A 23,606-nucleotide genomic window follows, 5' to 3' on the forward strand; every position below is an offset into this window, starting at 1 on the left:
GAACCCTTAAGCCACCAACAAGGAGGAGATTAAAGGAACATGCTTGCAAGGGAGGTAGGCATCCAATGTGGCATCCAATCAAAGAAGGAACAATGGAGTTACTAATGACAGTAATCAGAACCACAGTAGAGACAGAATACAACTGCCAAAATGCTATTGCATAAATTCAAGACTGTCACTCATTTCTCATGGGAAGGGAAATGTCAAACTATTTTTTAAGTGGACCTACCAATGGACAGAAGTTAAGTTGGTGTGGTGGTGGTGGTGGTGTGTGTGTGGTGTGTGTGTATGTGTGTGTGTGTGTGTGTGTGTGTTTAGGTGCATATGTATTGTGTTTATGAAATCAAAATATAAAATAGTAGGGCTGTATGTGAAATTGGGGAGTAATATATCTTCATAAAATAGTATACAAATAGTATATGCTTATGTACCAAAATCTCACTAGCATGTTAGAGGAACAATTAGTGAAGAAATCCCAAGCACTTAATAGAACAATTATAAAATACGACATCTTCTAGGAGTCTTTCAGTGAATTACATAATTTTCCTACAATATCAGATATATAGTTTGGAGGACAGGACTCTTTTGAAAGAAAGCTATTTAGTTCAGGTAGCAGAACAGGAAGAAAATATTCAACTTTTGTTTATGCTATAACAAAAATTTGTTTATGTATAAGCAAATTAAACTAAGGTATTTGTTTATGTCTTGCTAGTTATAACACCTTAAAAAATAAAAGGAACTTTTAACGATCATTTCAACAAATGGAGACAAACATACAAACAAAAAGAAAAAAAGGACTAAAGAAGTTTCACCTTTAGAAAAGCAGAGTTGTCCATCTGTGTGCCCAATATTCCAAATACTAAGAGGGAGGTGAGGTCTGCTTGTTATCTGTGGAGACAGCAACTCCCTGACCAAGAAGACAGACTAAGCGCAGGGCAGACTTAACTCTAGATTTTATTCCTAATGCCTAAAGTTAACTCAGCATATACAGAAGTTGATCCTCCTCAGTACAAAAACCACTTTTTACTCTTTAAAAACCATTTTTGGAAGAAATGAAACAATTGTTTTGATTTTGATACTATTTTTATTGCAACTGCATGGGAGTTTTCTAAATTGTGCATTACACCATAATACACAGGATTACAAACAAGATTACAGAACGTGTCAATTCCAGTAGTACCAGCATCACATCTCAAACAGCACTTATTCTGCACTGCATTTTACATGCAACAGCTATTGTTCTAATTATGAGTTCGATGGTTTGAATTTTATTTAAACTACTGTACTAACTGACTACACAGGTATAAAAAACCCAACATTAACAACCTGAATAAATTTAGGCTCAGATTTTTTTTTTACATGAACAGATGACAAACCACCATTTGTTTGACTATGTATAAAATCATGCACTTAGATTTTCTGGAAACATCAGTAGCTTCAAACACTCCGTAAAATCATGGAATTCAAAGAAGTAAAAGACTAAAAAGAAAGAGTGCAAATTGTATGTGATAGTCAAGCAGCTTTTGATTTAAAGGAGTGTGTGTTGGCATTTATTCATAATATGTATTTACAAGCTTGTGCAAGTAATGAATTGACATGTTTTCATAAGGAATGCATTTCTTTTTCCATCCTCTTGAGTGTTACCGGTCTGGTTCTATTTTAAGGAGAGGGAAAGACTTTAAAGTGAGATGAATTGCTCAAATTGTGCAATTTGTTTTTTTTTCTTTTCTTTTCTTTTTACAATTAGAGAAGAAAGAAGTGCTAAGGCAACGCAATAACTTTCTAAGCACTTTTCTGCTGGTTTAAATTAGTTAAATTATTTTGTATAAATTAGATATAATTCTACTTTTCTGATATGTATAAAAATTGATGAAGCTGCATGGTTTTAAAATAGGAAATCCACGTTATAAAAAGTCATTAAAAATTCTGTACAAAATCACAACAAAATAATTCAGCATGGGAAAGGTCACAGATAGTAAAATGCTGGTTGAAAAATATATATTTATATATCTTTTAATTGGCCCATGACTAGTTTAAAAATTGCATAGATCCTAATTATTGCTTGTGATTTTTTTTATCCCGATCAGATAATTAATACGATCTGAATACAGCTACACGAAATTCGTGGTACGCATTTTCTTTTTTACTTTACTGTATTATTATTTTTAAAATAGAAGAGCTATAGAAAACAATACATAAAGTGAACAGGAACTTTGATCCCCTGTTTCTTCCAAAGGCAGTAACGACAATAAATACATATATCACTTGAAGCTTTGAGTATTTGCACTTTGCAGCAATCTTAGCAAAAGGGCTGCCTTCTGTAAACAGGACAGTCACTGTAAGCACAGTGGATTCGTTTCCCGGGAATGGTGAAACTGACGTGCCTCTAATCGTGAAAGATGGCATTAATCTGGGCACTCATGACTCGCTCATGATGCGAATGGCTATCGAAAGACATAATATTGTCTATGGGGATCTCGCAGCGAGGGGCAGCGGCACCGGAGGAGAAGATTGATCCGTGGCTTTGGGGCCCTGCCAGGGTCGCTGCAGGGTAGTGCATGGTAAAGGCATAATTTTTTTCAAACTCGGTGGATGGTTCGTGTTTGAAAGAGAAGTTGCCATTGATGCTGAGAGGCGGACTGAGGGGTCCGTCAAAGGAAGGGCTGGTGCAGTCAGTTAGGGGGCTTTCAAAGAAGGGCTCCAAGGCTGCGCTGTAGGCGTGTGGCGGCGGCTTGACGTGGAAGACGTGGGAGCTGTCCATGGTGCCGTAGGGCGGGCTCGGCAATCCCGGGGACTGGTAGGAGTAGGGATGCACCGGGAAGGAAGCGCTGGCGGTTGGCAGGTGCGGGGGCATGTCCGGGTTCTGCTCAGGCAAGAAAGTCCGGGGATTGAGCTGCAGGCAGCCGGCGACCAAATTGGTAGTGGGCTGGGACAAACCTTTGCAGAGCGTCTGTACGAAGGAGACCAGGTCAGGGCTTTTGCCTGAGCGCAGGATCTCCGACAGAGCCCAGATGTAGTTCTTGGCCAAGCGCAGTGTCTCTATTTTAGACAGTTTCTGGGTCTTGGAGTAGCAGGGTACCACCTTGCGCAGGTTGTCCAGCGCGGCGTTCAGCCCGTGCATGCGGTTCCGCTCGCGGGCGTTGGCCTTCATGCGCCTTAATTTAAACCGCTCTAGGCGTGCCTTGGTCATCTTTTTCTTTTTGGGACCCCGTCTCTTGGGCTTTTGATCATCCTCCTCTTCCTCCTCCTCCTCCTCTTCTAGATCCTCATCTTCATCCTCCTCCTCTCCCCCGTTTCTCAGAGAGTCCTCCTCTGCATTCATGGCTTCAAGCTCATCCTCCTTCTTGTCTGCCTCGTGTTCCTCATCCTGAGAACTGAGACACTCGTCTGTCCAGCTTGGGGGACCTTGGGGCTGAGGCTCGCCCATTAGCCCGCTCTCACTGTATGATTTGGTCATGTTTCCACTTCCTGTATTCAACAGGGAGAGAGGCAAGCAGAAAGAAGAAAGGGGGGAAAAATCCACCCGCTATATTTAAAAGCTGGATAAGCCTTCAACTCTCTCTCCTAATCCTACAGAAATGCACACAAATAGAAATACACAGGAGTCCACTGCAAAATGGATGCCTCTAGGAAAAGTTAAACGCAGCGCTTCATGCTGGCGTGTCTGAGCCTTGCTGCTGCGTACTAGGCCTGTCATTCATGGCTATGGATACCTTTCCTGGTGGTCAGCTAAACCGTGTGCAGGGCAATTGATGGTCTGGCCAGGTGCCCTGGGTGGAAATACGTGCAGAGTGCATGTTTTCTGAATGTGTCCCAAGTCACTCCCAACTCACAAAAATGATGAGATTGGAAATGGAACATTCTGAACTCTGTTCTGGTTTCCCACTACTTAGAGGTTTAAATAAATTGAAAAGCCATTACATAATTTACTAACACTGACCCCGATTTTATTTTTAAGAAGATTATATGGAAGGAGGAGCCAATGCACAGATGAAAAGTAGTTTCCACCAAATTATTTTCCTGTCAACGACACATTCGGCCACAGAAGTGGGCACACGTCTTCTGTCCCTCTCTTGCCTTTCTTTCCTTGCCTCACAGCCCCCCTCCCGGCCCTGCTAAATTCCCACCTTGTACAAAAGCTCTGGCTCCCAGGCGATGCTCTCCCACGCGCTGGGGATCAGGTGCAAAAGGCTCCTCTCTAATAAACAGCCCATTGAAAGGGCCGCCCGCTCTTTATTGGGGCTTTTCAAAGTTCGCCTCAAACCTCCCTTTAAAAGATGGAGTAATTACAATGGTCAGCGACTGGCAATGGTGAAGGTGCCTGCTTCTAATAAGGACTGTAAAAAAGCCTTTAGTAAAACAACTGAATGTCTGGCCCCAGCAGAGGCTGTTGGGGACTTGGTCGCCTCTGGGACAGTAACAGGTAGCAAGAAAATCTTTTCTCCCCCATATTCCTACATTTCAGCTAAGCTATCTTAGAGTCCAATCAGTTTTCCGGGACGTGTACTCCATCCTCCTGAAATAGATAATTTCATATGCACAGTGCGCCTAAATATCTGCACACCAAATAAAACTCTGGGCAGCAGGTGCCTTTTTTTTTTTCTCTTTTCCTCGCCGGAATAAGTGCGAACTTGAAGTGGTTGGGGACTTTCAAATAACCACTTACAAATAATTACAGTCACTCCCCTCACCAAACATTCTAAAACCTTCTATACTATTAAAAATTAAATGTAATTAGAAAGCCTGCAGGGGGTACTTGAGTGCTCGGTCTCATTACCTGCGAGTACTTGTGGGCAATTACGAGGAGGGACACTGATCTCAAATATAGGGACAAGCGACTCCACGAATGTGCGCATGCAAAGTACAGCTCTTCAATTATTGCTTTTATTCTCCGGAGAGTAAAAAATAGGAATCGTAATTACCTGTTGTTAAAAGGTTCTGAATAGTGCCGATCTCATAACCCTGGAGCCTCGGGACACCTTGCCTTCTGCGTGGGCGAATTCCTCTTGTCCCGGTGGCGCGGGCGCTAGGGTTATATAGCCGAGTTGCTGATGCTGAGCGCGGGCGGGGCCGTGAGCTGAGCAGCGAGCAGGTCCCTGCGCCCCGCAATCGCGCACGCGTCCAGGCTGAGCGACTCCCGCCCCCACTCACCCCTCCCCAGAACTACCCCCCCCCGCCCCCTTCCACCACCACTCCCCTCACCCCCACAGTACCTCCGCCCCTGCTCCTTCCTCCCCGGCATGCGCCATATGGTCTTCCCGGTCCAGCCAAGAGCCGGGAGCCACGTGACCTGCCTATTTGTATGCCGCGGAGCGCTCCATTCCGGCCCCTTTGTGGCCAGAAGAAAGTGGCCCATCTGTCGCCAGTTAGAGACTCTGCGGACCTGTTTTTACCCGCAGGAGATATTAACCCTTTGTGGCAGCAGAAGACAGAGGACATATGGGAGGGGTTTGCGTGAGGAGAGCGGGAAAGGTAAAGAAAGATCACTGAGTCTATGACCTAGCCTGAAGCCTGCTTTAGTGCAGGAAGGGAGACAGAGGTGAAGCACTCACAATCCCGGATACTGAGGTGCGCTGAAGGGTCCTTCCTTTAACAATGGTATCCAGTGCAGCTTGACTCTCTCCTCTAGGAGAGGACCATTTATTGGCTTCTACCTCATGACAGAGGCGTTTGCTCATTGCCACCAAAGGGTCGCTGGCTTCTAATCTCCATCACCTCTCTAGGTAATCATATATTTCATATGAAAACCTCCTCATCTGGAAAGGCAGCCTTGACGAGTTCTCAACCTTCCTGACTAGAGAGAGCATCCTCTTTCATCCTTTGCAAGCCAGAAATTGTATCCCCTATACTTGCACACTCCAAATGTAAACCAAACCTTCGCCTGCTCCTACCTCGGAGACTTCACTAAGTGTCTTCAACTCTAACCCCTAGAATTTAGTACCTAAAGCTAGTTTTTCACCAGCAGACCTTGGCTCCATTGGTCTTCAGATGCTCCTGCAGTAATGAATGACTGTCTAGGGAATGCTAAGATCAACACCCCTGCACCAGAGGTTGGAATTTCATCTCTGACACAGACCATAATCTCAATCACAGCCTTCCTGGAGCCCCTAGTGATCAATCTCTGGCCTTGGAATCCTGGGTCAGACGAGGCTCAAAGAGAAGACGCAATAAGACCTTATTCAACCTGTCAGTTTCCTTTCTGGGGACTCTGTGTTTTGAGTCAAGCAAAGTCTACCTTATCGATTCTTAAATAAGGAGTCGTTATTTTCTCCATCGGAATGAGTAATATTTCAGACGGATGCTCCTCCATCCCTCTGGCCCAAGAAAAGTGCTGGAGGAATAGTTGACCTCTTTTCCCTTTCCAGTTCCTCTTGTAATTCTTCATTAAATTCTTATCCTCTTCAACCCCTTTGCGACGACTGCATCCTACTTGAATTGCTTATGTAAAGGCAATTGCCCTTGAGTTTGCAAACAGTGTCAGGGTTGAGTGGCTAGAGTGGGTTACATCTGGGAAAGGGGAGGAGGAGAAGGTTCTAAGGAGATCCAGAGCATTTGTAAGGTATTGAAAGTAACCTTCCAGATCCAAAACTAATCTAAAAAGAAAAGCAAGGCATTATGGGAGTTCTTTGGTGGTCTAAAACATGGCGCCAATCCTTCTGGGATTCTAGAGATAAACTGCCTGGAGTTTTGCTTTTTCTTTGTTCTGCCAACTGGCAAAGAGCAGAGCAAGGAAGGAGCATTGTCCTTGCATTTGCTCTGGGTTCTGAGTTTTAATCCCTGGACCCTCAGAAAAACCTTCAAGTTTAAGCACAGCAGAGGCAGATTTTACCGGGACCGCCATTCTAGGAAGAGCTGGCATATCCTGGTTCAGTGAAATGTACCTTGAATCCTGGCTCTCACCTCCCCATTTTAGGGGTTGCTACAGGGGAGTTATTGGGGAGCAGTGGAAGTGATGGTTCAGGGGATCAGACTGACAGACCAGGGAGTTGTGAAAGGAAAAACTACACCTGGATATTCCTGGGGCTTGAAGTAAGATCTCTCCTTCCTTGAGTGTTCGCTCTTACTGCGTTCTAATGTGGCCCTGATTCCAAGTCTGAGTCATAAACACCAAGGCTCCCATCAAGTGTCCTCTGAGCTCTGTGAAAACAGTGGTTGCCTAATAAGAAGCGGGGTTAAGTATTTTTGGTTTGTGAAAGTATGTGTGTTGGGGGAAGGGGCAAGACTGCGGGGCCACCTGAACTGCACCCAACTGGAACACAGAACGCTCGGTGGAGTCCGGCGCTGAGGCCCTGACCCTGGCCGGCTGCCTTGTCCTTATGCGCAGGCCGGTCTGCTGAGACAGTGGCTATTTCTCAGTCCTCTCAGCTTGCCTGGCGGGTGACCACACTCCCCCAACTTTGGCCCCACCGGGCTCCCTAGGCAGCCGGGCGGCACGCGAGCTGCACGCGCGGGCAACAAAAGCCGCTTTTCATGACTCAGTGCCCTCGAGCAATGCCCTAAATCTGCTACCCCGCCGGGCCCTAGTCCCCAGCGCGACACTGGACCCGCGTCGGGGCCGTTACAGCCACAACCTAGAAGCTAGGGAAGCAGAGACCTAGGGAGGGATGGGGGAGGAGAGAGGACAGAGGGGTGTGGCCTGGCCGTGGGGCAGGGGCGCATTCACAGAGCTAAGATAAAGAGCTGGGTCGTGGCCTGCAGCGTCCCGGGTGGTGACCTGTTTTTCTCAGAAACAGATGCCGACTTTCCATGAAAGGACCCAGTGTGTCTGTGGCTGCCCCACCGACTCGGATCATGTCCCAAGCCTTTTCCTACAAAGCATAGAGTCAGGCTGCTTGGCCTGGGCATGTTCAACCTCCCAGAAGCCCATTGGTACCCAGCAGAGAGAGTTCTTGGAGACCTTGGGTTGCGGTGGGTCTCTAGAGCCAGCAGCTGAGAACTAAAGCCTCCTCTTAGGCGCGGGTAACTGCAAGGCCCTTGAAGGCCAGAGGATGCTGGTTCGGATAAGACTACTAGCGTGGCTCTGGCTTTTCTTCTCCACCTCCCGAGAGGCGGTTGAACTCCCCGGGTCCTGGCCAGAAGCTGGAATTGCCCGGACTAGACAGGCAGGCGACAGGAGAGAGCCAGGAGCAAAAGAGACGCTATTAAAATGCCTCGCTATCGCCCGGAGCGCAAAACCCGTTCTCCCCAAATCTCCTGGGTTTGCGGCATAATCTTAATTAAGATAATTGATTCATATTGCACCTGCGAGAACGGAAAAAAAATTGATTCCAACCCCCAACTCCACAAATTGCTTAAAGCTATTGGATGGAGGACGACGAGGCTGTGATTTGGGGAGTGATTTAGTGCAGGGCTTCCCAGCTTGGCCTGCCCGGGCCTTTTATTTATTATTTACGTTCTCTAGATCCCGCTGGGGCCGTAGTGGCTCCCCTCCTGGCGCCCACAGACCTCGAGGGAATATACCTCCCTCCGCCTCCCTGTCAGAATTAAGGGGCTTCCTTTAAATCCGTTCAGCATTCAGAATCAACAACATGAAAATAAACGCTGTCAGAGCACCCTGGCAGACGCTGCTCTCAGGCACGTTTGTTGTCAGAAAGCCTGCGTGTGCAAATGTGTTAAAGTGCGATTGTGGTTGAGTGTTCAAGCGTGTGAATCTGAGTGTGAACGTGCAATCACGTGTGGAACGGTATGATCGTGGATCTATGATTATGTGCGTGGTTGTTGATGTGTATTTGATATCTGAGATGTGTATATTGGTACTGTGTGTGCTGGGGGCAGTGGCTATACGCCCAAGGGTTTTAATTCTTCTGAAGTGAGGAACAGCTTGTGGTTTAAATGGGTCTCAAGCACACGTGTTTGCCAGACTTTGCCTTAACAGGAGAGAGAGAGAGAGAGAGAGAGAGAGAGAGAGAGAGAGAGAGAGAGAGACATTGTAGCTAGGTGTAGCTTCGGAGTGAAGAGCTAGCTAGGCACACAGGATACCCTTAACAATAGCTGACACCTTACTATGGGGAAATAGCCAAACAAGGTTCTAAAGGCTTAGAACCCAGGCAGCAGTAAAGAACTAACTTCCTGAGAGAATCAGCACCGTGGACAACGCCTACCCAGCGGCTCCTGAAACTGCTTTCGGATTTAGAACTCCTGTGGATCCATCTAGTCTTTCACTGTTTTCTTTTTCTTTTTTTTCTAATGTCTTTCTTTTGCCAAATCACGAGTCATCATTAGTCTGAGAGCCTCGCACTGCTGCTTCTAGGTAACGACCTTAACAGACTAAGTTTCCTGGAAACCTAGATATCCTGATGTGGACCTGGGAAAGATTAAACAAATTTCAACCAATATGTCTGAAACAAGGACTGATTTTTTTTAAAGCCACTATTCTAGCATTTTCACCAGTTTGCCACTGGGTTTCTATGGGGACTATAAAATGCCTCTAGGAATGTTTTCGATTCTATTTTATCAACGATTTAAATATGTCTCTATCACAATTATCCAATCAATTCTCCGGTTGTTTTATATCATAAATGACTTCTATTATGGGTGAAATACGCCTACAGAAGCAAAATTGTATTACTTTTTTTCAGATTTGATGCACCAGAAAGATTTAAATTCTGCATTGGTACACATGGCTATTCTATAATATGCTGGAAATCAGTCTATCAGAGACGTGACTCTGGGAAGAGCAAGCACCTTCAACATAGTTAGATTGGGATTGATCAAAGAAACGTGGAAATATAAGAAACCCACTCTCTTCAGAAGCAGATTGCACTCTAGTCAGAACATACACTTACTGGTTTTATTTCCAAATATGATTAGCAAACAAACTCTTCATTGGGTTTTACTCAGACACCATTGTTATTGAAAGGCATAATTATTTTTGATTCCAGAATTCACCCCTAGAGTTTCACTTTCTTTAAATAAAGTCTCTTCTTTCTTTCTTTAAAAGATGCATTTCCACTTGAATTAAATATTGATAATTTGACCTTTTGTGTCTTTAACTCATCAAAGTGGGAAAATTCCAAATGTAGATCTTGGAGTTAGGCCCTGGTGGGCCTTTCCACTTGAATAGACACCGAGATTAAAGGAGTCCAACTTCCTCTTTCACTGCTCTCTCCTTGTGCTAATTGCTTATGCAAAAATGCAGATTTGTATTAATTAGTAACTCCACTGATTAGTTCTGTGGTATTTTCACATAATAAATCATGCTGCAGACATGAATTTTGGCACATCACCCAATTGTGGCTCTGGCTGTAATACAGATTTCCTATTAAAATTAAATCTCTGACTGAATCTACCTTTCTGATGCAGGTTCCCATGAGCAACCACCTGCTGGGAGCACCTGCCACAGGAGGTTATTTTTACCCAGTGACAAGCCACTTTGAGGCCCCAACAGAACAATCTGATTACAAGGTTAGGCTCTAATAATAAACAAATAGTTATAGGCAGACAGACATAACACAAATACGACTTCACTTTAGTCATTTGGCCCACAACAATGTCAAAACAGAGAATCTAATTGTATTAGAGATTGCTTTTTTTAAAAAAAATGTTCCAAGTTATTGATAAGCACCTCTGTTTTGAGCCTGTGAGCATATTGGTCCTTTGTGATGGTCCAAGATGGTCTGAGCGTCTAGACTTCTCCAGTGACACAACTCACAGCCCGTGGTTTATCCTCTTCTCAAACAGGCAAGTAGTACTGAACAGTCAAAACATAACAGCACTGGGAGGAATACGAATGCCAAACTCTATCCCAGAGGGAATTGGCTACATTACCATCATAGCATGGAGTGAGGGGGGCAGGCACCCACCGTTGCCTCCTCTGCACTGGTCGCTCTGAGCTTCTACATACTCCGTTTGCTTCCCCTTGAAAAGTGTTTCATTTGAAGAGGCAGCTCAGAACAGAGTTGCTAAGACTGTGAATGACACCCTCGTGTCTCCTGTGCTCCCCACCCTTCCTATGCCCTGGCTTTCTTGCCACAGGCAACACTTTCCTCAAGACCTTTCATGCGCTCTCTCTCACTCCTTCCTGTGCTTACTGCTCCCTAACTATCTACCTACACATCCTGTCTATCAAGAAGTCACAAACCCATGTGTCTTAAATGGGAGAGGAGAGAGAGAATAACATTTAATCTTGAATGCTCCTATCTTGAATCATGAAGTATAAAAATGAATAAATATGTAATTTTGGCCTTCAGACATTAATAAGGACATTAGGGAGCTACTCTCTGGATGGAGGTGGAGACTCAGTTCTCTGTTCCAGTAGCACTGTGTAGCTACAGTATCTCTGTCTACTTTTAAAACATGTCCTTGGGCTATTGGCAATGCTTGGGGTGGATGTAGGCTCTCTCTTAGCTATCTTTCCTTGACCCTTTTGGATGTTGTGGTAGGGGAGGCATAAAAGAGAAAACTCATGTATCTGTGTTCTATAAGTTATTTATCTTAGAGTTGGAAACTCTAAAAAGGGATTGCTATCAAAAGTTGAGAGATGAGAAAATAGTTTTAAGTCAGCTAATTCTAATATATCTTTTCCATCTACTTTGAATTCACTCCTGAAACTGATAATTTCTGGTGGAAAAAAATATCCTAGATTTTCACATTCTCTCTTAATTTTGGAGAATGTTAACTACATTGAAAGCTGGGGCTGGTGGCTTTAGTTAGAGCACTTGGTTTTGATTTTCAGTTTGTTTTGTGTTTTCTCCATCACTTCTCTGAAGCAGTTTCTTCTCTAGTTGTCTTAGTCACTGTCCTGTTGCTATAAGAAGACACCATAACCAAGGCAACTTATAAAATAAAGTGTTTACTTGAAGCCTTGCTTATAGTCCCAGAGGATGAGTTTATACCATCAAGACAGGAAGCAAGGCAGCAGGCAGGCATGCCACTGTTGCTATAGTCAAGACTTTACATCTGGACCCATACCCAATGAGTCAGGAGCAGGGGTGCCAGAGGAGACAGAAGGATATTGAGCTTGATGTGGGCCTTTGAGACCACATCTATGCTCTAGAGACATGCCTCCTCCAACAAGGCCACACCTCCTAATCCTTCCTAAATAGTCCATCAACTGGGGACCAAGCATTCAAAAATACAAACCTATAGGGGGCATTCACATTCAAACCAACACAGTAGGTAACAAGCACTCTTTGCAAATCTAGATGAGTGCCAGGCCCTGTGTTGTGAGGTTGTGAGGTGTGTGTGCAGAGGGATGACAGAAGACAATAGAATCAGACAATAGACTTTTTCAAAAGCTTTCTGTTCAGTTCATTGAATTGATTCATTGACAAGTGAATCTTTGCTGGCCAGCTCTAAGGTCGTAGAGTAAAGAAAAACAAACTACACCAGGGTTTTAGGAGCAGAAGATGATGGCACCCAGCCTAGATTAGTGCAGGAAGGCCACCCAGGAAGAGGAGCTGCATAAAAGTGAGATGGGTGTGCTGGAGAGATGGCTCAGCGGTTAAGAGCACCGACTGCTCTTCCGAAGGTCCTGAGTTCAAATCCCAGCAACCACATGGTGGCTCACAACCATCCATAACAAGATCTGGCACCCTCTTCTGGTGTGTCTGAAGACAGCTACAGTGTACTCACATAAAAAACAAACAAACAAACAAACAAAAATAAAGGAACCAAAAAAAAAAAAAAACAAAAACAAAAACAAAAAAAGTGAGATGGGTGAGCCTGGGACTGTTCTTGGGTGAGAGGGTGGGCTCTTCTAGTTAGTCAAAAGAAAACAGGAAAGGCCTCAAGTACAACATCACAAGAGGAAGCTGGATAACAAGTGAGGCATAGAGTGAGGAGGCAAGGCTCAGAGCCTGCTTCCCCCAAAGACTTTTGATTGGGGAATAGGGTGTGATGGAGACCTGAGGAAGATTCCTATCTGTAGAAAGACTGTTGGAACTGAAGTGCAGCATGCTGGTGATGGCTTCGGTTGAGTCCTTTTTGCAGTAATTTTCTAGTTTGACCTGTGCTGCTGTACAGGAGGTCAATCAAGACAGAGGACATAGCTCAGAACATACAGGAATATTACCTCAGCACTATAACCCGTTTTTTACAATGTATCCAAATGGACTTAAAATGAATAAAATAGCATGATTATTTTAATCTTGAATGAATGTTGTTTGTCTCCTCGGAAATTGCATATTAAATTAATAACTTATTCATGATTTATCACTACTTTGCATGATAGGAAACACAACAGCCACTCGCATCAGTTCAGTATTTAAAATAGGCGACAGCTCTGACGATTTGTATTTGACAATTGAACAAAAACCCAGCTAAGGCCAGTTCAGTAACATGCTCTGTGCCTCCTAAATAGTTAAGATGTGAGACCCAAGCCTACATCAGCTAGACCCCAAAGCAGGTGTCCTTTTGCTGTTACATTGTAATGGGACAGACTCTAATTATGTTTGTAAAACATTTTCCAGGCTTGTTTCTAAAAGCTAATTTTAATCTTGATGGTTTTGGTCATTCTGAGAATAACAGAGACCTGGAATGTCAGTTGCTGTGTCTTTCTGTAGATAAGTGAGGAGTTGGTAACCAACACTTTATGCCATTGTGTCTTTCCAGGTTTTATCATCAATTAACTTAATTGATTAATCAGTTTGAAGAAATAATGCAGATAAGTCATTCTATATCTTTGCATTAACCTTTCTTAAAGAAAGCTCACTGTTTGGGAATTTATTAAAATTTGTTTTTTTATACAAATTCAAATTGTTTTGGCCCTAGTTGTATCTGGCTTAAAACATTTTTCAATAAGATAGATAGTCAACAAAAAACTAACTCAAAAAAATTTGGAGATGTTTTATCTCATAATACCTTGTTTGAACATTTTTTTAAACCTTATTTGTCTTTTGCTATATATTATGGTTTCTGAATTTGTGTTTTTCTAGGGGGGGGTATTTGTATGTGTATGTTTTTCATGCTTTTTCTTCCTATTTTTCCCTGTTTGTCTTGTTTTATTCTGTTTCCTTTTTATTGGTTTGGTTGTTTGTTTGAGAGAGAGAGAGAGAGAGAGAGAGAGAGAGAGAGAGAGAGAGAATGATGTGTGGAGTTGGGTGGATGGGAGGAGATGAGGGGGGTGTAACTGTGATCAGTACTAGGTAAAATTATATTTAATAAAATGACAAAAATTAAAAATAGAAGATGTTAGTTTTTGTGTCTTTGTTTTATTTTGTTTGTTTGTTTTAGAAAAATCTATCTTGCTTAATTATAATCCAGAACTTGTTTCTGGGCATTTTCATCCCCTAAATACTGACAAAGCAAGGAGTTTTCTACTGAACTAGGGAGAAGATGGAGGGAAATGAAGTGTTTGGCACCTTGTTATCAGATATCATTAATTTACTGATGATCTTAGATTCTAAAATGCAACGTTTCCAGTCATCAAGGAGACATTTATTTCAATCTGAGTACCTAACAAACCACAGGTATCAGGCTCATAATGTAAATGTAAAAAAGGAGAAAGCTTATTCCTTCCCTGGAGATACTCACATTTGGTTTTTATGGAAATTATCATGCATAAGTTGTCTATCAGGCTGAGTGATACTTGATAGGTAAAGTGCCTACTACTGAAGCAGGAAGATCTGAGTCCCACTCTTCTCCATGTGTTTAGCTTTGGACAAGTTATTTCCTCATCTACTTAATGAAAATAGTAGCTTCGATCCACAGAACCCATATAAAATGTCAGATGTAGTAGCATGCACTTGTAATCCCAGTGCTGGGGAGGTAGAGACTGGCAAATCCTTGGAACTGGCTGGCCAGCTTAGCTTAGCCTAGTCAATGAGTCCCAGGCCAAGAGAGTCCCTGTATCAAAACAAAACCACCACCATCACCACCAACAACACAATATAAGGTATACCCTCCCTAGGGAACAACAGTCAAGGGTGTCCTCTGGCCTCCACATGCACTTATACATACATGCACACTTGATCACATAAAACAAAGTTATCTATCTCAGAAAGCCCATTGATTGTGCCATTTTGGTCACAGTGTTGATTAAGTGTCAGTATTTCTTGCTGCATACATATACTTATCTTAGTGTACACATTATCACAGTTCTTGCATTAAATATTATAGTTGTTATTATCTTGATATATGTGAGGAAATAACCTATCCAAACCACATCTAGAGAAAAGAGGCACTTTAAAAAAATGGTGTGTGTGTGTGTGTATGTGTGTGTATGTGTGTGTGTGCATGGTGTGTATGTGTGTGTGTGATGTGCATTAGTGTGTATATGGGCACATACATACCATACACTCATGTGGAGATAAAAGGGCAATCTCAGATGTGCTGGTCCTCACCTTCCTTATTTGAGACAGAATCTCTTCTGTTGTTCCTCTCTGCTTCTACCAGGCTAGCTAGTCTGTGAGCTTCTGAGCATCCTCCTGTTCTGTCTCTGTCACTACAGGAGTGCTGGAATTACAGATCATGGGCTTTGATATCTGGCTTTAGCTATGCTTTGACGATTCAAACTCAGTCTCTTATACTTGTGTAACAGTTTCTATACCCAATGAGCCATTGACCCCAGCCCAAGAGTAAAGCTTTTAAAAACCTGTCCTTCTAGTCAGTTGAATACCACTCTTACAAGAATGGGCCATAAGCCAGGTATGTCAGTGTATACATGAAACTGAAACAAACCTTGGGTAGGGTCAGGAGAATCACAAGTTCAAGAACTACCTGAAACACATAATGAAATGCTGTCTCAAAAAGACATATTTTGAGGAACTGTGTGACCTACCATTTTTGGGATCTACACTTCTTGTAGCACCACTCAGTCCTATACTGTCAGCCTATTGTGCCCTACCATACAAAGTACAAGCTGGACTTTCTGCCTGTCATTGATACTTCAGATTAATCACTCATACCACAATCTAATGCTGTCCTTGCTTGCCTTTCTATAATAAAGACCGGAAAGTTAAACAAAGCAATAAATGTAAAGCATTGCCTGGGCTCGGAGGAGGGGGCAAACACTGTACAATCATAAACACTAAACTTTAACTTATAACCGAGCTGCACAGATAGTCAGAGGACAGATTTATTTGGCTGGCACAAAGCTGAGTATAAAGTCCTTAAACCAGTCAATGAAGTGCTAGCTTTCAGTTCTGTTAGCCGCCTGACTCTAGCGATGGCAAATACTCTCTTAACAGCCTAGTTTGTGATATGGCTGTGGATTTCATCCTCGGAGCCTAGAGCTAGGCTCTGCTTTTACTTTTATTGACATTTCTGTGAAGTATCTGTGCCAGCCATGAAATCTATTTGTACTGACTCCACATGGTGCTAATTATAGTATCTGCAATTCATAATCCCCCTCCTGCCTCTAAAAGGGAGCAAAGTGTGACTACAACAGAACAGTCAGAACACAAGACTATGCAATCAAGAGACTGATTAAATGGGATGCAGTTCGCAGGTATTAAAGGAGGAGATGACAATAACCTATGACATTCAACAGTGGATTAGTTGATCACCTTACTGCCTATGGACATCTAGAATGTAGTGCCAGGCAGAATAGCGGCTGCAATGGACTACTGCAGAAATACAAAGAACATAAAGGGAGAGAGTGTTGGGTCTGTCCCTTTAACTTCTTTGAGTAACTTTGAGTGAAAATATGAATAGTTCAAAGCACAGGGTCCAGGAGGAAGCTCGAATCATCTGCAGAGCTGATACAGTCTGCTCACAGATTATTGAGTTATAATGCAGTTTGCCAGTGCCCAGACCAGTCTCCTGGATCAGCAGATTAAGTCACAATTGGGAGCTTTATTGAAAACAAAATTCTTGAGCTTCATTCCAGAGTGGAAATGGAGACACTAGGGTGAGACTCATGAACCCATATTTTCAGAAGCCCTCCATATGACTGTGCTGCTCTCTGTGTTAGTTACTTTTCTGTTGCTGTGATAAAACATCAAGACAAAAGGTAAACTAAGAAGAAGAGAGGTGAGCTTGCCATTAGGTTCCAGAGGAATAATAATCCATTATGACAGGGAGGACAGCAGCTAGTGGCGGGCATGGGGGTGAGAACAGGGAACTGAGAGATCACAACTTTAGTCAGGAACATGAAGTAGAGACAGCAAACTGGAAAAAAGACAGGCTGTGGTGGTGTGAAAGAAAATGGCCTCCCTAAGGCCATTGGGAGTGGCACTATTAGGAAGTATGGCCTAGTTGGAGTAGGTGTGGCCTTGTTGGAAGAAGTAGTGTGGGGGTTGGGGGAGAGGCTTTGCAGTGGAAAGATATTAAAGCCATGCCCAGCGTGGCATTCACTTCCGCTGTCTGTGAATCAAACTGTAGAACTCCCAACTCTTTCCCCAGAACCATGCCTGCCTACATGCTGCTGTGCTTCTCACCATGATGATAATATACTAAAATCTGAAACTGTAATCTAGCTTCAATTAAATATTTCCCTTTATAAGAGTTGCCATGGTCATGGTGTCTCATCACAACAATAGAATCCCTATCTTAAGACAGGGTTAAATGCTCTCACAGTCTACCTATAGTAGCACAATTCCTCCAGGGAGGCCATCTCTCTCTCTCTCTCTCTCTCTCTCTCTCTCTCTCTCTGTCTGTCTTGTTTGTTTGTTTGTTTGTTTGTTTGTTTTTTCGAGACAGGATTTCTCTGTGTATCCCTGGCTGTCCTGGAACTCATTCTGTAGACCAGGCTGGCCTCAAACTCAGAAATCCACCTGTCTCTGTCTCCCAAGCGCTGGAATTAAAGGCATGCGCCACCACTGCCCGGCCAAGGTTATATCTCTTAATGCTCCCAAATGGTGCCAATAACTAGGGATCAAGTGTTGAAACATGTGAACTATGGGGAGCATTTCTCATTCAAACCACTACACAGTCAAGTTTGAGGGGAAATGCGTAGTGTCCAATATTTCACTGCACTCACCTGCTGCTGGATCATGTAAAGGAACACAGCCCGGGAAGTACAATGAAAGCATTGAAAGGTACTTAGAAGGCTCCCACTTCTTGAAACATTAAATGCCACTGCAAAACCTCCTTTCCCAGCATAAGTCCTTCCTTTGACTTTATCATGTAAGTCTTAATCTGGGTATGTGTAAAAGTTCTTCCTCCAATTTGAAAGACATTGTAAACTCTCTTCACATCCTGCTCTTTATCTTCTTGTTGCCTCTGGCCTATGACTATCATAATTTCCAGAAAACAATAAGCTGGAATAATTGTGGATGCAAGAAAAGGCTAGCCTGTAAGTTCAAGGGTCTATTAGTCTTTATTAGTCTCAATGTGAGAGCAATTGTATGAGAATTTTAAAGAGATTATTCTGAAGAGGATTAGACTGAATTTATTAAAATAATTATAATTATTAGTGATTTTAGATTTAACATGTTTCTGAAACCACTGGGTACATTTGTTTGCTCAGAGAGTTGATTAAAACATATAATTAATGATAATCCACACTGAACATAGTAACCAAACTTTCTAGATAGGATGTAGGAAAAGAGCACCTCAAAGCTTTAAGCAAAGCTAGATGTAAGATAATAGATAACTAGTTATAAGATAATTTCTTACATGCTCTTTCTCACCCTCTGCTGAACATATATACATTACCCTGGCATTTTTAGCATGATGCAGCAGGATACATCTCATGCATTGAAAGCAAGGTGAGATTTTTTTTTCAACTATAACACACAGGAGAAATATGTGGCTTAATGGAACCATCTTAATACAAGGAACCCCATAACAGTGTGTTAATCTTTGCTTAGATTTCTTCAGTTTAGACACAAATAATGTGACATGAATTATGGAACTTGTCACAAGCCATCATGGTCTCCCGAAGGTTGCTCTGCAACTCCTTCTCCCACATTATTCCAAGGTTTGATGTCAATGTGTCAAAAGCTGCATAAAAGGGTCACAAGTACAGCCCATAAATCTTTCTCTTTCCTACCTCCAAAAGCACCTTTGATCATTCTCAAGGCCACCATGTAATCAGAAGAGGGAAATAATCCATCTTTGGAAGCGTCACCCATCAACTATGAACTAATTAACAGGACAGAGGGTGAGGATACATGAAGACTTTTAGATTGACAGTGCCAATTCTATACATCTACAAATCCATACTGTAATTGAGTTCTATATTTCCCATGTGGAGAGACAACTAATATTTATGTCTTCTCTCTGACCCCTAGTGAGGTCTAAGAAAGTTGTATTAAACCAGGGACTAAATATCAAGCCTTTTGTCCTTATCAAAAAGGAAAACTACATTCTGGAGGAATACTGCTATAGCTGTTGGTCATTCTTTAATAGCTCTCCCCGCCTCCCATCACAGAAATACAATATCCAAATTTTAGCTATAAAAACAACCATTCAAAACACAGATTACATTCATTATTTTGCCACATCGCAGCTGTGCCTGGCCATATAACAAAGTTTTGAACCAATGATATAGATGAGATCAATGAAAGTAATTTGTGGATCTTGTCAATAAAACGAATTGATGTGGCCATCTTATTGCTTTTTCCATTTGTAGTGTAGAAAAGACACCAATTATTATGTGAACATATTGGCAACAAGAAGGAAGGAATTAGCCCACTGAAGACAAGACAAAGCACCATTCTTGTCTACTTACATAAGGCTTTTCAGCTGATGAGAGACACATTTCTCTTATAATCCTGTTTATGCTCGATCTTTTTGGACTGATCTCAAGCAACCGAATCTATCTGCTAACAAACATGAGTAGCAATCCCTTTAAAATCCCATAAGAAACCTGTATTTCTGTTTCTGCTTTGTATATAAATGAAGGTTGACTGTCAGAGAATGTCAGTGGATTGTGTAAGCTCAATCAAGAGGCAGAGTTTTAAATGGCAGTGCTAGTTCACGTGATCTCTTTAGTTGAGTGAATCAGCAAACATCCCTGAACTCAGTTTTCAATGCCTATTTGAATATTTTTTTTCTTTATCTCAATAAGGAACATCATATCAGCTTTCTGTGAACTGTTCTACTCCAGATGCACCATTTTCCCACTGTACAAGGTAGTTTAGCTTTGAAACTTGAGTCACACCACTACTCCATAGAATAGCATGCTTGTATGCTATATCAGTGACCTTGTATTAATAGACTAGGAATTTAAGTAGCAGCACCCTAGCTGTATTAAAAAAATTCATGATTGCCAGTGGGTGAGAAGCAAATCCAAGTACAATTTAGATCCCTGACATCTACTGAAGGATTCATCTGGTAAGTCTGATAAACAGATGTTCCTTCCAAAACAAAAGGTCATTTGTTTCATTTTGTACTTCCTAAAGATCGGAGTTACTAAGCAGTCTTCACTCCAAACCTACTGCATTATGTTCTTTTAACGTAAAGCAAGAGCAAGATAGTTAAACTAATTGTTCTTATGAACATTTGCCTAACCTAACATTGGAATTTTGTTGCTATTTGTTTGTTTATTGTTGGGATTTGATTTGGTTGAAATTATGGTAGTAACAGTTTGGGAAATGACCTGAAATATTAAAGACCTGACAATCATTGTAATTTTAATGAATAAGTGTTGTGGATAGCCCTGGGCTTGTATTTTGATGCTAATTCCACTCCTCAGAGGCTGCAGATGAGGAGAAACTGCAAGTTATTTGGGATAATATAGATAGAAATAGAGTAATGTAGTAGATCTTCCTAATCTAGGCTTATAGCTTATTTTGTTAACTGAGCTGAGATTTCTATTACCTGGGAATTGGGTTGGAAACCAAGTAGCAACAGAATGGCACCCAATGTATTGTTTAGAACCTTACAAACCTGAAATAAAAAGTTCACTGCCCCAGAAGCCCCAAATACGGCTTGGGCTGCAAGCCCACACTTGCTACAGCAGTATGGATTGGAAGCTGAGAGGCCCCTCCCTGCAAATAAATCAGGAGACTAAGGTCCAAAGGGTTCCAGACCAGGTTAATTCATTAATATAAGAGAGATATATAGCATCTTGATACTTAAAGATGGGAAAAACAATAAATGTCTTTTTGGCTTTATGTGATGATATTTTGAATGGTTTGACAGGGATGGATTTAGAGGAAAAATCATTGATATTGCAATAGTTATTCCCTTGATTTACTATGTCATCTCAATTCCTTGCCTTAGAAAAGAGATTACAAGAAATACTAGACACATATTCAGGATTTCAATGGGCAACTGCATTACTGTCAGAAAAGGCTGATTTTGTAATTACACATTGTTAGAAGTTACAGCCATTATGGGAATACCAACACAAATTAAAACGGACAATGGGCCAGCATATATTTCTAATAAGATGGAGCAGTTTTTTGAATACTACAATATAAAACATGTTAAACATACCACACAATCATATAGGACAAGCAATTGTGGAAAAATCCAATCACACTCCAAAGGAGATATTTAATAGGCAAAAAGAATCAACAAGAACCCCCAAGGATAGACTACTTAGTGCTTTTTTAACTTTAAATTTTTTAAATGCCAACGAACAAAACACTATAGCTCCCGATAGACATTAGATTGTGGAAAGAACTATTGAACTAAACCAGCCTGTTTACATTAAGGATATTCTAAGATCAGAATGGAGAATGGGAAATGTGTTACGCTGGGAGAGGGGCTATGCCTTTGTTTCCACCGGAAAAGAAAAGCTGTGGATTCCTTCCAAGTGGATAAAAATCAGGCATGACAAAGGGAGACCTCCTGAAGACCTTGGCGACAGAGAAGAAAAGGGAGACTAACACAATCAACACAATAGGTGATGTATATGTGGTGATGTTTATGTCTCTGTATATGGAGAGAGCTCTGTAACTGGCTGAGACTAAAATGTCTATACACAGCCAATAGCACTTATTGGGTATTAAATACCATCCTTTACGAGGACATGTATACAAAGTTACATTGTAGTTTAACTAGGTGATCAAGCTAATCTGAGGAAAGGCAGTCAGTCGTCTTTCTTTAATGATCTTCATTGACCAGTCTGTGCCCCTTGCATGCTCTGTGTGAATGTCTTTACCTGTTTACTTGTTGCTTTTAAGTTTTGTATACTACAGGGATGAAAGAAGAGAAAGACAGCCCTGAAAAGATTTACACTCCTGGATGCTGAGATTCCGGGACCTTCCATTCCAGCTTCGCGCCTGACTCTACTTCAACTACATCAAAACTGATTCTTTTAAAGACTTGCTTCCAGAACTTTACTTGCCTCTCCAGCCTTTCAGAATGTCATGGTCAAGATGTCAACTGACCAATGAACTTTCTCAGCACATAGTGACTGGAAGGCAAATAATGCCAGCTAGCTCTCCTTTGACGAGCCAATTTTCTTATTTTCCTTTGGGCCCCCAGATGGGAATTCTTTGCCCCAATTCAGCTGGAAGCAGACATAAGACAAACGTCATCCCAGTTCCTTATGTGGGGTGGATGGTTCTGATTATTTTAGGAATTATAGATATGTTGTCATCTTAGGGATACTTTACAAATGTAGCTTTGGACAGGGAGGGAACTAAAGAACTTAAACTCAGGGATTTCTACTTTTCCTTTCCTCTTCTCTATCCTGCTTTTTTAGGTAAAGGAGAAGGGGGTAGAAAAGAAAAAGGGAGATATAGTAATATCGTAGAAATTATAGAAATAGACAAATAGGGATAGGTTAGCAAATGTACTTTTAAGCAAAACATTACATAGCCAGATCTTATATTGGTAGAAATCTTTATAATTGATATGAAGTTGAAGTTATAATCTCTTTTATTGGCTCAGAATTTATTTGAGGTAAATCTAGGGTTTTCATTGGTATAAATTTATTATTGCTATAAAACTGGTATTAATATTGTTACTCTAATACAAGGTTTAGATCCAGTTCTTCTATAACTGCTATTATAAACTGTTTTCAGATGATTAAGCAATACAAGTTAAGGGCCAGATAGCAAAATCATGGTTGTGAGTTGATTAAAAGGGTGTTCCTGAGTTATTTCAATTAGAAATGGCCGAAGGTAATCAAGGTTTAACAGTTCAGAGATGCTTTAGGTAGACAGAGGGTCTTCAAAGGCACCAGAAGTCCACAGAATATGATGTTTATTGACATTTTTTTGTATTAAAGATCATTTGACTGGAGACCTGTCTGCTCCTGACAGCTCTTCTTTCCACAAAAAAGAAATTGAGCATCAATGGAGTTGCCTCAGTTGTGGCAAGACAGTCACCAGGCAAGAATTGTCTCATTTAATCTACAGACAAATACTGTCCAAAAAAGGACACATTATGCGGAATAGTCGACTGACAATCTCTGCCAAGACAGAATAATCAGCCCTTCAAAATTTTGTATTACCAAGGTCTATCAGATGATCCTGGGCCAGAAGGCTGAAGACTAGTGCTATGGATAGCCCTGGGCTTGTATTTTGATGCTAATTCCACTCCTCAGAGGGGCTGCAGATGAGGAGTTGCCTTGTGAACCTTCTCCCCACCTTAACTTTTCAAATAAAGGTTTGAGCCAATGATTGGACAGGAGGAAGTGGGAGGAGCTGAGAGTCGAGGGGAGGAGCCTCGGAGGATAAAACAGGAGAGAGAGGAGCGGAGAAGCTGGAGAGAGAGCTCGAGGCCTGGAGAAACCGGGAGTTATATGGGATAATATAGATGGAAATAGAGTAGTGTAGTGGGAGATCTGCCCAATCTAGGCTTGTAGCTTGTTTTGCTAACTG

General features: G+C 42.0%; 1 protein-coding gene across 1 annotated transcript; it reads right to left on the reverse strand.

Moving 5' to 3' along the window:
- Positions 1-2,386: 2,386 nt before the first annotated feature.
- On the reverse strand, positions 2,387-3,457 carry Neurod1 (neuronal differentiation 1). The gene has a single exon (XM_052181170.1). It carries the CDS (start codon positions 3,455-3,457, stop codon positions 2,387-2,389), a length of 1,071 nt encoding a protein of 356 aa, XP_052037130.1.
- Positions 3,458-23,606: the final 20,149 nt, after the last annotated feature.

This window comes from Apodemus sylvaticus, chromosome 5, assembly GCF_947179515.1.
Source record: "Apodemus sylvaticus chromosome 5, mApoSyl1.1, whole genome shotgun sequence".
In the NCBI taxonomy this organism is placed as follows: Eukaryota; Metazoa; Chordata; class Mammalia; order Rodentia; family Muridae; genus Apodemus; species Apodemus sylvaticus.

Coding starts and splice junctions, on each gene's coding strand:
- Neurod1 (XM_052181170.1), bottom strand. CDS start 3,457: ATGACCAAATCATACAGTGAGAGCGGGCTAATGGGCGAGCCTCAGCCC.